This window comes from Podarcis tiliguerta, assembly GCF_965153285.1.
Source record: "Podarcis tiliguerta genome assembly, chromosome: 3".
NCBI classification, from domain to species: Eukaryota; Metazoa; Chordata; class Lepidosauria; order Squamata; family Lacertidae; genus Podarcis; species Podarcis tiliguerta.
The window spans coordinates 105,992,296-106,008,944 of record NC_139536.1 but is presented as its reverse complement, the minus strand read 5'-3'; the positions used below and the strand labels follow the sequence as shown (position 1 = coordinate 106,008,944).

Here is a 16,649-nt window from a genome sequence, read left to right as displayed (position 1 = left end):
CCCGAGGTATGACAAGGGACATGGGTGGCGCTGTGGGTTAAACCACAGAGCCTAGGACTTGCCGATCAGAAGGTTGGTGGTTCGAATCCCTGCGACGGGGTGAGCTCCCATTGCTCGGTCCCTGCTCCTGCCAACCTAGCAGTTCGAAAGCACATCAAAGTGCAAGTAGATAAGTAGGTACCGCTCCAGCGGGAAGGTAAACGGCATTTCCGTGCACTGCTCTGGTTCGCCAGAAGCGGCTTAGTCATGCTGGCCACATGACCCCGAAGCTGTACGCCGGCTCCCTCGGCCAATAAAGTGAGATGAGTGCCGCAACCCCAGAGTCGGTCACGACTGGACCTAATGGTCAGAAGTCCCTTTACCTTTACCTTTATGACTGTAATCGGCTCTTTGTGCTTGAGTTCCCCATGCAGGTTGTAAGGCCTGGCTGTTATGTACAAAGTGCCTTCTTTCTGTAGTTTTCCAAAGCCCAACTTGCCCCTTGTGAGTTTTAGGTATGCACAAGTTGGGGCCATGCCACACGTCCTGTTACGCTGTCTCTGCATGAGGTTCATATACTGGAGGTGTGCTGATTTTTGTGCCTTGTCAGAGGCATGTGAGCAGACTGAAGGGAAACGGTATGACAGAAGTGTGCAATTCTTCTTCTCTTCCCATGGCTCCACTCCAATTTCCATTCCATCAGTGTCTCTGTCATGGCAGTGGTGTTTTCGGCATTCTACCCATAAAGCCGGGGTTCCAACAAGTGCTACAGCCCCCTAACTGGTGGGTCCTAGTTATGAGACTGCACCCTTAGGTATATTTTAAGCGAAGCAAATGCTTAAGAAACGACATTGCACCACAAAGAGAAACACACACATATCATGGATCTATTCATAATTATTGTGACCTTAGTCTTTAGTAAAACAACAACAACAACAATTTCGCAGCACATAAGTGCTGATTATTTATTTAGACCTTGTAGCTCTGTCTTTCCCTTTAGGGGGAAGTGTTACATTTATAATCCAATGTTGCCATCCATCAAGGGAAGAAAAAAAGTAATTTCAAAGCATTCTATCCTAAACTTGAAGAAATGTCATTTTAGTGGCAAAAATAATATTTTTTGTGGGTTTGGAGAAATATATATATATATATATATATATATATATATATATCTCCCCTCCAGCTTTTAATCTGGAGCTCAGTTTTCCAATAGAGTTCTACTAGCTATCAGCTTAGTTTATTACGGTTGTCACAGTGAAGAACTGACTGCAGCACCTCATTGTACCATGCCAAAAGCTAAGGAACAATGATCATTTATCCGTAATGATGAACAAGGCACACTTTCCTAAGCTTTCACAGATACAAACACACACAGACACGCGCCATGCCTTTAAAAGCAAAACATGGCATCTACATCATGGCAGAGTGCATACCCTTTGCTTGTAGATCTCCATGCAGCTGATTTTATAGCACATAACCAGCCCGATGCCTTTCTGATGTTTTGGAGTTCAATTCTCATCATCCCTGACCATTGCCCATCCTGGTTGGCACTGATGGGAGTTGTCTTCCAACAACATCTACAGGGCACCAGGTTGGTGAATGCTGATGCAACCTCAACATGTGCAGCAACAACATGATGCTGTTCCCATACTTCATACCCAGTTACTCTTCATTCCTTTCTTTGCTTCCTCTATATAACATGACATTGGCCCTGAGTACTGTTGTGTTACAGCCATCCTGGGACTAATTTTATGAATTGTTTCTTTTCACTTTTCTTTGGCCAGCTGGTCTTGAATAGCCAGCTCATATTCTGTAGATTTTGTTGATTAATTTCTTGTTGTTTGAGTCTATTAGTCAAATACAGTATTTTCTGGAGGAAGGCTACATTTAATGATTTCTGTAAGGCGTCTTGAATTATGACAGTGGTTCTCAAACTTTTTTCCTCTGGGCCACACTTGCAGCATAAAAATGTCCTTGTGCCACACCAATTTTTTATTGATAAGAAATCCATTGGGGACGACTGCTAGCAGTGCTTGATTTATAACGTAGATTACAACTACATTATAATCTGCTCATGGACCATCCAGAAATTTTAAAACAATGCAGCTGCATAAGAACATGAATAATTCCCAAAATATAATTATAAACGAGCCTCTTACATATGTACCTTATATATGTATAGAAACTCAATGAGAGGTGTGAACTTTCTTTTGCCACGTAATCTCATTTATATTAGATCTAATCTGAGACAAAGAAACTCTCATTTCCTCATCAACACAAAGAAGCCTTTTTCTCTTCTGATCTTTCACATTTGTTGAGAATCCCTGTTCACAAGAATATGTCATGGAGAACTGTAGAAGAATAGCAGTCAGGATAGCTCAGTTGGTAGAGCATGATACTGTTAATCTCAGGGTTGTGGGTTCAAGCCCCATGTTGGGTGAAAGATTCCTGCATTGTGTGGGTTGGACTCGAGGGCCCTTGGGGTCCTTTCCAACTCTACAATTCTATGATTCATTGAGCCAATGCTCTTGAAAGGAGTGAATACTGTTTCTGGTTGTATCAAATATATATACCAGGCATCCCCAACCTGCGGCCCTCCAGATGTTTTGGCCTACAACTCCCATGATCCCTAGCTAACAGGACCAGAGGTCAGGGATGATGGGAATTGTAGTCCAAAACATCTGGAGGGTTGAAGATTGGGGATGCCTGAACAAAACTATACTATACTGTACTATATTATACTATACTTTACTATACTATACAGTGGTACCTTAGGTTACAGATGCTTCAGGTTACAGGCGCTTCAAGTTACAGACTCCACTAACCCAGAAATAGTACCTCGGGTTAAGAACTTTGCTTCAGGATGAGAACAGAAATCGTGCGGTGGTGTCATTAGCTAAAGTGATACTTCAGGTTAAGAACAGTTTCAGGTTAAGAATGGACCTCCAGAACGAATTAAGTTCTTAACCCGAGGTACCACTGTACTGAAATGTTTAAATCTTTCTTTGATTGTCCTTAAATCTTCCTACGACACTTGATATCTTCTTTAGTCATCCCTAAAGAAGTGTTTGTTGACAGTTGCACCTAGAACATTGTGTTCATTTCACCAAGCTGTTTCCTCCTCTCTGAGCTCCACGTCTCAACCTCCTTCATTTCTCAATTAATCCATGGCAGAGTTAGTTAGGGACGGAACCTGTGTTGAATTCAGTCCGACTCATCAAACCATGTTTGAAACACTTAATTGAGCAGTCTTCTCTGTTGCATTTCTTGGGCAAGGACTGGTCATCCAACGCCACTCAAATTCGCAGTGCTGTTTTGCATCCAGGACAAGTACATCTAGCTGAGAGGCTGGGAATTAAATGCTGATAGAAGCTGGTGACTTTTTCACCCTTTCTGATAATTCTTCCAAAGAGGTTTCGAGCAGTTCAGCACAGAATAGAAGCCGAGATTATTATCTTTTGCCATGAATCTTTCATATGGCGATTTACAAAAGGCCTGTGGAGGTCAAGGACCTCAGAAATCCAAAACACCTGCAGTAATAAATGTGGCAATGTGTGAAGTAATTTTTTGAAAAGCTTGAAATTGAGTTGCGAAGAAGCCACTCTTTGAATCTTTGGCCACTGAAGCATCATGCAGAATTATCCCAGTTCATAACTCTTTAAAGGAAACACACTGGACATTCATGTATCATCAAGAAGGAGCCTCACTCAAAAAGAGCTCACACATTTTCATGACATATGTATATGGCAATTTACATGCTTGAGATGGCGATTGGGCGTGGGGTGATGTCGTGCATGTGATGTCACAACATTGCTCGTGTGAGCATTGTACCTCTCTTCCTAAGATGGGCAGAAGCTTCTCAGGATTTTGTTTACTCACCAGGCCTCTGACAGGATGCTGGAGCCCTGACACCTCCTTCCCAAACCTGGGCAGGCTTTGGGAATGTGACAGAAGGGTTCTTGGACCTATTCGGAACATTGTGCCTGGAGGCACCAGGCTTTCATACTTTAATACCCTAATTCGCAAGGAACATTTAGGGGACTAGCTTAGTCCCCTAGTCCACTGACCACTGCTTTTGAGTAGAGGAGGAGCAAATTTTGCTTATATTCTTCTGGCCTAGTACTAAAGCTTAAGAGTCTGAACTTTCGGCTGCTGCTCAACTGATGCTTCCTCCCTCCTGTTGAACGTCTATACAAAATGAAAATAGGTGACAGTGTTCATGTGGGGAAACCCTAAAGGCAAGGAATTCTAAACCTGCCAAAGCTTTGTGACTTTCTAGAATCTGATGGACGAGCTTGAGCAAAAAGCCCTGTCTTAAATGGCTTCTACCAATTTATTTTCACACAGCTTAAGCATTTAACAGATTGGTGTTTTGTTTTTTTTAATCTCTTCCCCAAGGTTGCGGTATTAAACCCCCAGGAGTGTAAGGAAAATTGATATCAGTGAAGGCTTAACAAGTAGTAATTGGGTGTCTTATTTCCCATCAGATGTGAATCATGCAGATTCCCTTTGGATTCTCCTATGTTGTTTTGTGTGTGTGTGTTCTGTTCTCTCCAAAATCATGCAAGCAAAACATTATAATTATTACTTGTTTAAGAAATATAACGGAATATTAAAAAGGAAGGAAGCAAAGCAAATTGAATAACCATTGTTTAAGACAGGGAAAAGGCAACAATTAATCAGTTAGTTAACCTAATTCAGCTAACCAGCTTAATTGGGTGGTTGATCACATTGCTATCCTAAAGCATGGGTCGCTTGAAAAGCAAAGCAGAAAATAATGGATGAGAATCACAAAGTTGAAAAGGCTCTCCAAAGTAATCTAGTTCAACCAATGAAGGAAATTCACTACTACATCATCCATGATAGAAAGCCATCCTGTTTCAAGCTTATTGATCTATGATTCGATATTGAGTGGTATTTAACTAACCAAATGTGTGAGTGGGAAAATGTCCACTTATTTTGTGTGAGGCTTTTCTTGCTCTTCTTGCCTCACACAAAATGTCCCAGGCTGTCCCCAAATCTGCTTGGGAGGAAACCCCAGAACAAATTGAGGGGGCAGATGGTGAAAGGAGAAGAAGAAAGTGTCCCATTGCACAAACGGAAGTAATCCCACTCTCGCAAGGCACTGTGAAGCACTACTTTGTATACAACCATTTAAGCTTTTCACAATAAAATACACTCCAAACTTTTTTAAACCCACCCTACCTAAAGTGAGCCTTTCTCACTGACCAGTAAGAGAGTTGAGCACATAACTAAGTCACTCTCATGGAAATCAATGAAAGTGTTTCACTTGGGTTGGATTGGGGCCCATTGAGTGTACAGTGTTTCATTATAAACCAGTTAAGTACCGAATGTCACTTTAAATTCCGGGAGTTGTGAAAACGTGTGAACTGCCAGTGCCGATCAGTTGGCACAACAGAGCTCTAAGGTGGTGTCAACTGTACAAGAGACTGCAAACCTTTTGTTGTTTTTACTGTACTAAATTATAATACATTTTTTGACAGAAGAGCCGTTTCTGCCACAAGTGCATTTTAACGGTATCATTCAGAACACATTTACAAGAGTTAGATTTCTTAAAGGCAATTAATAGTAACACGAGAATCTAAGCTGCTGTCTCAATGTGATTACAATATGATAATTAAAAACACAATTAGAAATACATTTGAAACAAGACTAAAACCCTAAAAAGTGGACACGGACCAGTACAGTGTACAGTTCTCTCATCCCCTTTGTTTATATTTCATGGTTCTCACAAGAAATACCACAACCGGCAAAGGTATTTCTTAGCATTTTAGAAATACAGAAACATTTGAAACCAATGGGAATCTGAACTGTTGTGCATGTGATATTCCCTCTTATTTTCTAGGTCTACCACCACACACATCAATGCAATATTCTTTAGGTAGAAATCATGCACACCAGAGGTGGCTAACCTATGGTCCTCCAGAGGTTGTTTGAGCTACAACTCTCACCATTTCTGACCATTGTCCATGCTGCCTGGGGCTGATGGGAGTTGGAGTCCAATAATATCTGCTAGGCCACAGCTTAGCCATCTCTGATTTACAGTGCTGAATACGAAGGAAATATCAGAACCATTCAGTATTGACTAATTGGACATGATTTTCATTACATTTTATGCCTCTTAAATGAATTTGTCCATTTGTTTGTCACCACCGGGGGAAAAGGATGATGTAAGCTTTCATTATGCTTAAATTATGTGCATTTAGTCCATAAGCCCATAATGGGTCCCCTTGTTTCATGCTCCTCGTTATGTCTTTGCAGCTGGACAGCTGGCCGGTAACTCTTCCGTAGAGATGTATCGCCAAGTGCTATTGTCTGGCTGTCGCTGCGTCGAGCTGGACTGCTGGAAAGGCCGAACAGCTGAAGAAGAGCCCGTTATTACACATGGATTCACCATGACAACTGAGATATCCTTTAAGGTACGTTGTGCGGTGTCACTGATACTATTGTGCAAGGGCCAGTTTGCAACATTCACTTAGCTTATTTTGGGCTAAGGGAGGAAGGAAAATGTGGGAAGATCTCCAGTAGCACTTGTCGTGGGCATCTTGAGACTCGTGCCGTAAGTCTTCACTGAAGCTTTTGTTTCAATTCTCATCTGGGAGATTAGGAGCAACTGAATTATTTTCTCATGTGTAGGGTATGTTTGTGCTCTGAAGCCTAGCAATGAGGTCTTTGGTGCGATGCAGAGCTTTCAAATGAAGAGAAACTGTAAATGGAGAGACAGTAGCCGTCTGCACATTCAAAAGCATCAGGTAGAGTTGAGCGCACATTCACTGGACCTACTCCAGCATCCTTTGGTGTGTTTGGCATAGCTCCTCAACTGGCACTGTGGTCTGACCTTGCAGATCAGAAGGTTGGTGGTTCAAATCCCCGTGATGGAGTGAGCTCCCATTGCTCTGTCTCAGCTCCTGCCAACCTTGCAGTTTGAAAGCATGCCAGCGCAAGTAGATAAATAGGTACTACTCCGGCGGGAAGGTAAACGGCGTTTCTGTGTGCTCTGCTTTCCGTCATGGTGTTGCGTTGTGCAAGAAGCAGTTCAGTCATGCTGGCCACATGACCCGGAAAACTGTCTGTGGACAAACACCAGCTCCCTTGGCCTGAAAGCGAGATCAGCGCTGCAACCCCAAAGTCGCCTTTGACTGGACTTATAACCATCCAGGGGACGCAGGTGGCGCTGTGGGTAAAACCTCAGCGTCTAGGACTTGCCGATCGCATGGTTGGTGGTTCAAATCCCCGCAGCGGGGTGCACTCCCGCTGCTCGGTCCCTGCGCCTGCCATCCTAGCAGTTCGAAAGCACCCCCGGGTGCAAGTAGATAAATAGGGACCGCTTTATAGCGGGAAGAAAACGGCGTTCCGTGTGCTGCTCTGGTGCCAGTTCGCCGGAGCAGCTTCATCACGCTGGCCACGTGACCCGGAAGTGTCTGCGGACAGCGCTGGCTCCCGGCCTCTAGAGTGAGATGAGTGCACAACCCTAGAGTCTGTCAAGACTGGCCCGTACAGGCAGGGGTACCTTTACCTTTATAACCATCTTTACCCTCAACCTTCCTACCTCCCAACTCAACATGAGAAGGATGGCATTGGAGCAGGCACAAATGAGAACATTGAGGGCAGGGCTGCCACACAAGCACCTGCTCCCCCTGTATACTTTATGCTCAACACATTTTTTCAATGCTCCAAGAGTGCTACTGATGCTGCATTTAGCTATAAGGAAATGGACAGCAGTAGAGCCTCAAATGGATCCACGAGCTGAATGCAAGATATATTATCGTCTAATGTCAACAAGGATCTGTGCTGGATAATATATTGACTAGCATCCAAGGAACAACGGTGAAATAGCTAACACTTAATCTGGGGACATTATGGTAGTGGATTGAAAATTACTGTTCTTTTTAAGTAAAACATTAAATGGACAGATTGGAGGCACTTTTGTTGCATGATAGGGAAACTATGATGATACTATGGTGTCATTACAAAATCTAAATAAGTCTCTCCACCATGATTGTCTAGTGTTAACTGCAGTGCCGGATTTACGTATAAGCTAAACAAGCCATAGCTTAGGGCCCCACTCTCTTGGGGGCCCCCAAAAAAATTAAAGCGGAAAAACCTGGATATACATTTCCAAAATATAAGATAAAAAACAAATAAAATAAAACTTACATACAGCAACAGTGTTTTGTAGGCTCCTATTTGTTATGTGCAAATGGCTTTAGATACCTATTAGGTCCATAAATTAACATATAGCATATATTCAACACACACAAAACAGCAACAATCTGTTGTTGACAAAGGACAGCTGGCCATATAAAGGGCCCCATTAGCTTCAGTAGCTTAGGGCCTTATCACACCTAAATCCAGCCCTGGTTATACCATGGAATATGTGCTTACTTGTGTACTATTTCAATCCTTTCAAGCTTTTTATAAAATTATCTGAAGAACTGAAACAATGTGATAGAGACAGTTACAAGAAATGTATAGCTAACTACCCCTCAGTTCATATTATCTATACCCTTCAGACTTCCCTTTGCGGTAATGTCAGCTGATCTTCTTTCATGCAAGTTACTGACTATTCGTCAGTAATTATTTGCCCATCCAGAAACAATGGTTGTTTGGTTCATATGCCTTTTCAGACAGTTTATAGTTTGCTCCTTCGTTATACTGTACTTCCAAGATTTACACAACAGTGCTTTTAGGAATTATTGAAAATCCAACATGGAAAAACAGACAAACAACCCTAGACTGTGGAAATAGCCTTAAAATGTGTTAAAGGTTTAGGGATTATGTGGAGTTGGAATAGAATGGAGTATCTTGTGATCTGTAGGATATAGTATGAAAGCAAACACCCTAAGTGTCATGAAAATGCTTCCCACACACTTTCTATATCCTTAAAACAAATACTTCAAGCCTTGCTGAGGTGTTTGCATCTATCTGATGTTTGTGGAGGAAGGAGCACAGTTACAAATGCCAGCTCTGCCTCAGACAGCCCCGTTCCCACTGGCTGCAGCCTTCAAACTTTCAAGCATTAAGAAGAAGGGCTGGAGGGCAAATCTTCTCTTGTTCAGCTGAGTGTATTTAGACTCCTCCACACAGGCAGGAACCCTGTGTGACTGGGATAATTCACATTGAGGATTCTGAGTGTGGACAGTTAAACTTGGAAAGATTCTTCTGCTCCATCCAAAGTTAGGGTTGGAGCAGGTGAGGACGAAGATGCTGAGACTGTGCCCATCATAGCAGCGCAGGACTGCTCCCTCGCATTCCTGTTTATTCCTTCATACATTAAGCAGAGCCCTCCTGGACCACACCAAAGGCTCATTTAGCCCAGCATCTTATTCCACACAAGAAGGGTAGCCGTAGATGAAATGTTTTTAGTTACAATTCTTTTTATTTTTATTATTTATTGAATTTATATAACACCCTATACCTGGGGGTCTCAGGGTGATTCATAGAATAAAATCGAGATATAAAACCATAAAATACATAAGAAAAATAAAACAACAACCCAATAGCACCTCCCCAACAAAATAGACACATTTTAAAAGGGCATAGGATGTATTTTTTAAAAAATAGTATTTATTACTTTTCCAACAATTACAAAGAAGAGATAAAATAAAAAGGAAAAAAAGAAAGAAGAAAAAAACAATACAGTACAATACAATACAATACAATACAATACACAAACACTACATACCACTGACACATTAAACTGACAAAACAAAACAAAAGCAATTTAAAATACATCAAACACATCCAACAGTTTCGATATCTTATCTTTCATTCACTTATTTCCACGACCTCCTCACACCTCCCTTTTTGTATTCCACTTCTTTTAATTGTTTCAGCAATTCCTTTCCATCTTCCTCTGTTTTCTATCCTATAATCATCTTATAAAAGGGCATAGGATGTAAATCAGATCAACCAAAGGCCTGGTTAAAAATGATTATTTTGCCTGGTGCATAAAGGTGTATAATGAAGGCAAACTTCCCTGGGGAGAGCATTCCACAGACGGGGAGCCACTGCAGAGAAGGCCATTCTCATGTTGCCACCCTCCGGACCTCTTGAGGAGGAGGCACACAAAGAAGGGCCTCAGAAGATGATCTCAGTGTCTGGATAGGTTCATATGGAAAGAGGTGGCCCTTGAGGTATTGCGGTTCTGACCTGTTAAAGGCTTTATAGGTCAAAACCAGCACTTTGAACTGGGCCTGGAAACTAATTGGTACCCAGTGCAGTTGGACCAGGATCGGTGTAGTATGCTCAAACCGTCTTGCTCCGGTGAGCAACCTGGCCACTGAATTCTGCACTAGCTGAAGTTTCTGAACCATCTTTATTCCTGCCTCCCTAATCATCCCCACACTTAGAGGTAGCCCTATGTATAATGTATTGCAGTAATTTAACCTTGTTACTGTTTTCCATGAATGATTTCAAAGTGGACTGTGTTATGTACTGAAGTTCTCACCCTGGGCCAGCAGGGGGATACTGTAGATAGTTTTCACTCAGGTCCGCATATGCAAATAAGGAATTGAAAGTGACGTTCAGTGATTGGATAGTTACAGAAAGTTGTTACTGTTGCTTTGTAGTTGAGCTCTATAGAAGCAGGCTGGCTGAACCCTTCAGTTCAGTTCTGTTCTGGCCTGTGAATAAACAGGAGCTGTCTGAAGATTCGCTGTGTCATCTGATATGTTCACCCACAACTTAACAGACTGTGTATATATAATGCCTATATTATCAGAATGTGATATCCCCAGATGTTGCTAGACTACAGCCCCCTTCAACCTCTGACCATTGACCATGCTGATGGGTGCTGAAGTTCAGGAACATCTGGAGAACATCTGGGTGACTACAGGCTCCCCACATCCATTGTATTGCTAAGTACCCTGTTATTTACGTGCTGAAGGTTTGCGGGATATAAGGATTGTAAAGAAAAATAAAATATATTATTGGGGCATTTATCTCCTTGTGATATCTTCGGTCTCATGTTTTTATTTATTGATTCAGTTTCATAATTTAATTTAGCAATCCAAGACTTTTAAAATGTGTTTGTGTCATAGAGCTTCTGAGAGAGACTAATGTTAAAGTGTCTGGCACATTACACATCCTCATAAACTCAGATGTTTTGAGCACCAGTTTGAGGCCTCACCTCTCTCATTGTTATTGGTTATCTTTGGGGGGGAGGGGACTGAGAATGGCCTATTTCTCTGCAATCTGTGAAGATCGTCAGGATGTTGTGACTAAACTAGTTACACTTCTGATGACGCTAGCATGAACATCAGTTTAAAAATATTGTTGTCACTTTGCTGTTCAGTTTGACAACACACTCTTGTTGAGAAATAACATGTCCTGTGTGTGAATGAATTTTGAATTCTCAGTAGCTGATGGGTGCAAAGTCATTAAATCAGCACATACTTGGACCATGGCTGTTCTCCATGTAACAGGCCTGTCATTTCCCCCTGCCTCCAACAAATAGATTTGACATGTTCGGAGGCACAAAAGTAAATTGATCTCACTGTGTTGCAATTTGACTCCCCTAATTCTTTCTTTATGCCACAACTGAGTAAATATGGGAGGCTGAGATCTAAAGAGCCGTGAATTCATTTCCAAACTTCATTGTAACATACAACGGTTTTACCAAGATGGGTGTAATTTGTATTGCCAGGTCAGCTATCCCGCCCCCCATCAAAATCTGATTTTTGTGTAAAAAGGTAAAGGGACCATTAGGTCCAGTCATGGCCGACTCTGGGGTTGCGGCGCTCATCTTGCTTTATTGGCCGAGGGAGCCAGTGTATGGCTTCCGGGTCATGTGGCCAGCATGACTAAGCCGCTTCTGGCGAACCAGAGCAGCGCACGGAAACGCCGTTTACCTTCCTGCCAGAGTGGTACCTATTTATCTACTTGCACTTTGACGTGCTTTCGAACTGCTAGGTTGGCAGGAGCAGGGACTGAGCAACGGGAGCTCACCCCGTTGCGGGGATTCGAACCGCCGACCTTCTGATCGGCAAGTCCTAGGCTCTGTGGTTTAACCCACAGCGTCACCCGTGTCCCTTGATTTTTGTGTAGCTTGACCTTTTTCTTCCCTTTCTTGATGGAGACACATTCATAGCAATATATTTTCAGGCAGTGATGCCTCAGATGCAAACATAGCTGTCAACTTTTCCCTTTTGTTGTGAGGAATCCTATTTGGAATAAGGGAATTTCCATTAAAAAATGGGAAACGTTGACAGCTATGGATGCAAGCCTTGGTTATGCCACGAGACCCTTGCCTGAGAGACAGTCAACTCAAAACATGTCTCATATGGATTTGCTTCTGTGCTGCATTTGAAATGGTTAGCTTTTGGGCAAAGCCATAAGCCCTATTTCACCATTCAGTTCCCGCAGGAGGGAAAGTGGTGAAATATTCCACCACATCTCTGTGCCTTTCCCCATCACATATTGGAGGATGGAAGCAAGGCCAGATTTAGGTTTGATGAGGCCCTAAGCTACTGAAGGTAATGGGTCTCTCTATATGTCCAGCTGGCCTTTGTCAACAGCAAATTGTTGCTGTTTTTTTTGTGTTGTGTATATGCTATATGTTAATTTATGGACCTAATAGGTATCTAAAGCCATTTGCACATAACGAAATATGTATTTTATCAAAGTTGAACTGAAATACAATTAAGAAGAAGTATGTTAACAGTTCGAAAGCACTGCAAAGTGCAAGTAGATAAATAGGTACCGCTCCGGCGGGAAGGTAAATGGTGTTTCCATGCCCTGCTCTGGTTCGCCAGAAGCAGCTTAGTCATGCTGGCCACATGACCCGGAAGCTGTACGCCGGCTCCCTCGGCCTATAGAGCGAGTTGAGCGCACAACCCCAGAGTCGGCCACAACTAGACCTAATTGTCAGAGTCCCTTTACCTTTTATGTTAATAGTGAAATATAAGGGGACCTGTCTCTTGTACTTGCGTACATGGGTACACACCAAGCTCCAGATGTTTCCCCTTCTCTTCTTTGGCAATCACTCAAAGCCAAGTAAGATTGTCTTCCATAAACACAGTTTTAACAGTGAATCTGTAAGTGATTGTGGTGGCCAATTCTGGATCCACACATTCTTCCACAGTGGGGACATAGGTTTCCGGGCAGGAGTTGATCACGGTGAGGGTTTGCCAAGCATGCCTTCCTCTTAGTACATTTCTCCCTTTCATCCTGAGTTCGAGCATCTTCAAAGTCCATGACACCTTTGGTAAAGGCTGTTCTCCAATTGGAGCACTTGCAGGGCAGTGTTTCCCAGTTGTCAGTGTTTATACTACATTTTTTTTAAGATTTGCCTTGAGTGGGTCTTTGAACACCTTGTGTTGACCACCAGCATTATGCTTACCATTTTTAAGTTCCCTTCTAATGCACAAGAGAGGCAGTGGCAGATGCAGGAACATGATAGGGAGAACATGACGAGTGACCGCCATCCCTACTCTCCATCATGTGAGTCTAATCGTGTAGGGAATCAAATAGGACCATAGCGATAGACCAGTTTGGCGTAACCAAGATAGCCTAGACCCATATCCTTCTGAAGTGTTAGATAAACTTCTAACTTCTGTTAGATAAACAGATGCTAACCTCAGTCAGCTTTTAGGAAATGTTCCAAATGCTTACCCTTATTTGACTCCCTGCAATATGTGCTCTCTGTCACATCTAAGGTTTCCCCACATCAGAAAAGCGTGTTCTCCTTCATGGAGAGCACATGTTGCGGTGGGGGCCTCCAGGACACTCCAAAGTTGGGGGCGGGCTAATTGTTCGTTGGCCACTGATGCGATTGGGGCTTCCCTTGTTGTTGGGAAGAAGTTAATGTTGCCATTTGTTGATTGACAGCCAGAAATGCTAAAACTCCTTGCACGAGGCTAGGGCTTCCTCTTTTCGACCGTGCATCGGATTGCCCGTCCCCCCCCTCCCTAGAATTAGGGTTGTTCGCTTTGACCTTGCTATGCCTGTCATGGGGTTGTCTGCTCTTGGGGCAGGGGCCTGGTAGGAATTTTGTCCATCTGGCTGATTGGCTGGGGCCATTTGGTTTTTGCCTACTGCATTGCAAATTATCACAACTTGTAAGGTTGCGGTTAGGCATTGGTTTATGGTTTGGTTGGTTGAGGGGAAGTGGTTGAGTGCCTGCCCTTGGTAGGTTGAGTGCCTGCCCCTCTAATGCTGCTGCTGCAAGGGATTCCGTTAAAGGAATTGGGGGCTAACTATTGCTTGTCCACTCTGTCAAGGGGGCTCGGGCCATAGCAATGAGCTCCTGGTTGCATTTGGGGTGAGGGCAGGTTCCCTGCTCCGCATAACCCCCAAGTGTATTCCCCTATTCTGACTTTCGCAGTGTGCGGAAGGGCAGATAGTCGCAACCAATGCCTAAGCAACCACTCACAAATTTGTATTTCAATAAAGTTGTTTGGCCAAAATTTGCCAAAAATCTTAAACAAAAATTCTGTGTGATGTGTGACTTATTGGGGTGGCCCTGGGGACCTCGACACGCAACAAGCCTGAAATGTGTTAAGCTAAATAACAGAGTTTTGTGGAAAGAAAGCCTGTAAAAAAAAAAAGGCTGTCAGGCAATATGTGACTATTTTAATTATGCAAAATGATCCATAAAAGGCATAGCTTTAGGTATACAGTCGGGCCCTACAAAGACAGACTCTTCCATGCAGGCTTTTGTTTTTTCTCCCTCAGGCAGCAGATGTAATAGTGGAAGGAGAGATTCTGACGACGATAAAGTAAATCAAGCTTAGAATAACTTAATTGCTAGTGGGGCTTCCTCAACTCTTTTAAAGTTTTTCAGAACATGAGAAAGCATGGCTTTGTGCCTTAGAAGTTATCAAACTGCTTATGTTTGTGTGTTAAATCGTTTTTTAAAAAAAACAACCGGAAAGAGAAATGTGTTCTTTAAAAAGAAGAAATCCTCATTGCCTGTTCTTCTTCCTTCTTCTCTGCCATCTCCCATAGGAAGTAATAGAAGCTATTGCTGAATGTGCATTTAAGACGTCTCCTTTCCCGATCCTTCTCTCTTTTGAAAATCACGTGGATTCGTAAGTAGCCAAAATATTTTCATAAGCAATATTGCAGAATAAATATTAGCCTGCGTAGGTCTCGTTGATGCTGCTGAACGATTGAAGTTCGTGGTGAAGAAACACTGGCATTCCAAAATGTGGTGGAAGTGGTTTGGATATGAGTATGCTTCATTCCATATTTCTTTGCAGAGAATGTGTGCCCAAACCACTTTTCAGCATGCTTGAAGAGCATCTTCAAGGGCCCTGTTGCCAGTCAACTACCCCTCCAAGGACCAAATGCCAATGGGGACCATAGCCAGTGTATATATACACACAGACACTGCACGTAAAACACAGATACCCACGGACTACATACGTGTACCCTGATCCCATACGCACACCCTCCAACATTCCTCAGATGAACATAGGGTTAGATTTGCAGTCTTTGTCCATATAGGTTAGCTCTAGCGACTTAGACACGCACAAAATCAGCAAACATGTCAGGGGAGGAGAGCAACAGTGGCAATTTTAAATCAGCGACTATATAATATGCATATTGCAAAGCAATTTATGTATTTATTTTTGCATGATATCTGCACATTTAAAAGAAAGCACTCATAGCAGGTGTATGTGCCTCGATGGGGGTCAAACAGGTAGACAGAAGGAAATCCACTTGACAGCCCATTTTCAAACAGATTTCTGGAAACCTTGCCTTTTAAAGAGCAGGCAGACAACTTTATCTCAGATCATAGCCCCGTGGTGCTTAGTGCTAAGATTGGGGATAAAAGATGTCTCTGCCTGCTCTATAGAGGAGATCTCTAAAAAGCAGACAGCACCTCTACCCTCCCAATCAAAGGTCCAGGGTCTCTCAAGCCACTTCCTGTAGCTTAGTGGGACCATGAGTTAGCCAACAGTTAGAATAAATGAACAGGTTTCTCCTAAGTAGCAGACATGTTTGAAAAATCACCATTGTTGTTGAAATGCCAGAATCAAGAAATGTACAAACACAGAACAATGCTAGTGGCACTATATATCAGTCTTTCGCCAAAACTTTTGGATGAAATGTATGAGCAAAACTTATTGGAAAGCAGATATAATTGTTATTTTCTGCTCTTTTATGGAAACCTGTAATAAAAGGGCCTGGAGACAAAAAGCCAGCCAGATCATTGGTGGTTCTGGTACCCCTTCTAGGGCTTAGAAATAATATCTCATCTGCTGAAATTAATTTGAGATGAGTTCAGTGTCTAATAAAACAATTTCTCACCCACAAGCTCAAACCATAATTGAAACTGCTTCCTCCAGGAGCTTTTCTGATGGTACAGAGATTCAGAGTGTTATTTGCTTTGCAGATGGACTCTGAACATTTGCTCTCAGCCAAAAATTACATTTAATGTGCAACCCTCAGTACACACACAATACTGTTGGGCAAGCTTTTGCCATTAAAAATGCATGTACATTTAAATTATATTTCCAGTTTGCATCGAGTTTCTCAATGAGTACAAGGATATTTCAGTTAATATTGCTCATAATCCCAACAACTGTTGCAAAGCACCCCAAGTAGCCTCAGGGCACAGGGAAAAGAAGGTGGCAAGAACTGGGAAATTTGGAGGAAAACTTCAACATTTATTCTATGCCTGCTTTCTAGTCTTGACCATG

At 42.6% G+C, this 16,649-nt stretch overlaps 1 protein-coding gene across 3 annotated transcripts in view; it reads left to right on the top strand.

Moving 5' to 3' along the window:
- The window catches only part of PLCB1 (phospholipase C beta 1), a 455,632-nt gene that overhangs the window by 325,414 nt on the left and 113,569 nt on the right, over positions 1-16,649 (top strand). For all 3 annotated transcript variants that reach the window (XM_083431904.1, XM_083431905.1, XM_083431906.1), the window contains 2 exons: positions 6,262-6,419; positions 14,950-15,032. In XM_083431904.1, the coding sequence (XP_083288030.1) occupies positions 6,262-6,419; positions 14,950-15,032 (241 nt within the window). The remainder of the gene's footprint in view (positions 1-6,261; positions 6,420-14,949; positions 15,033-16,649) is intronic.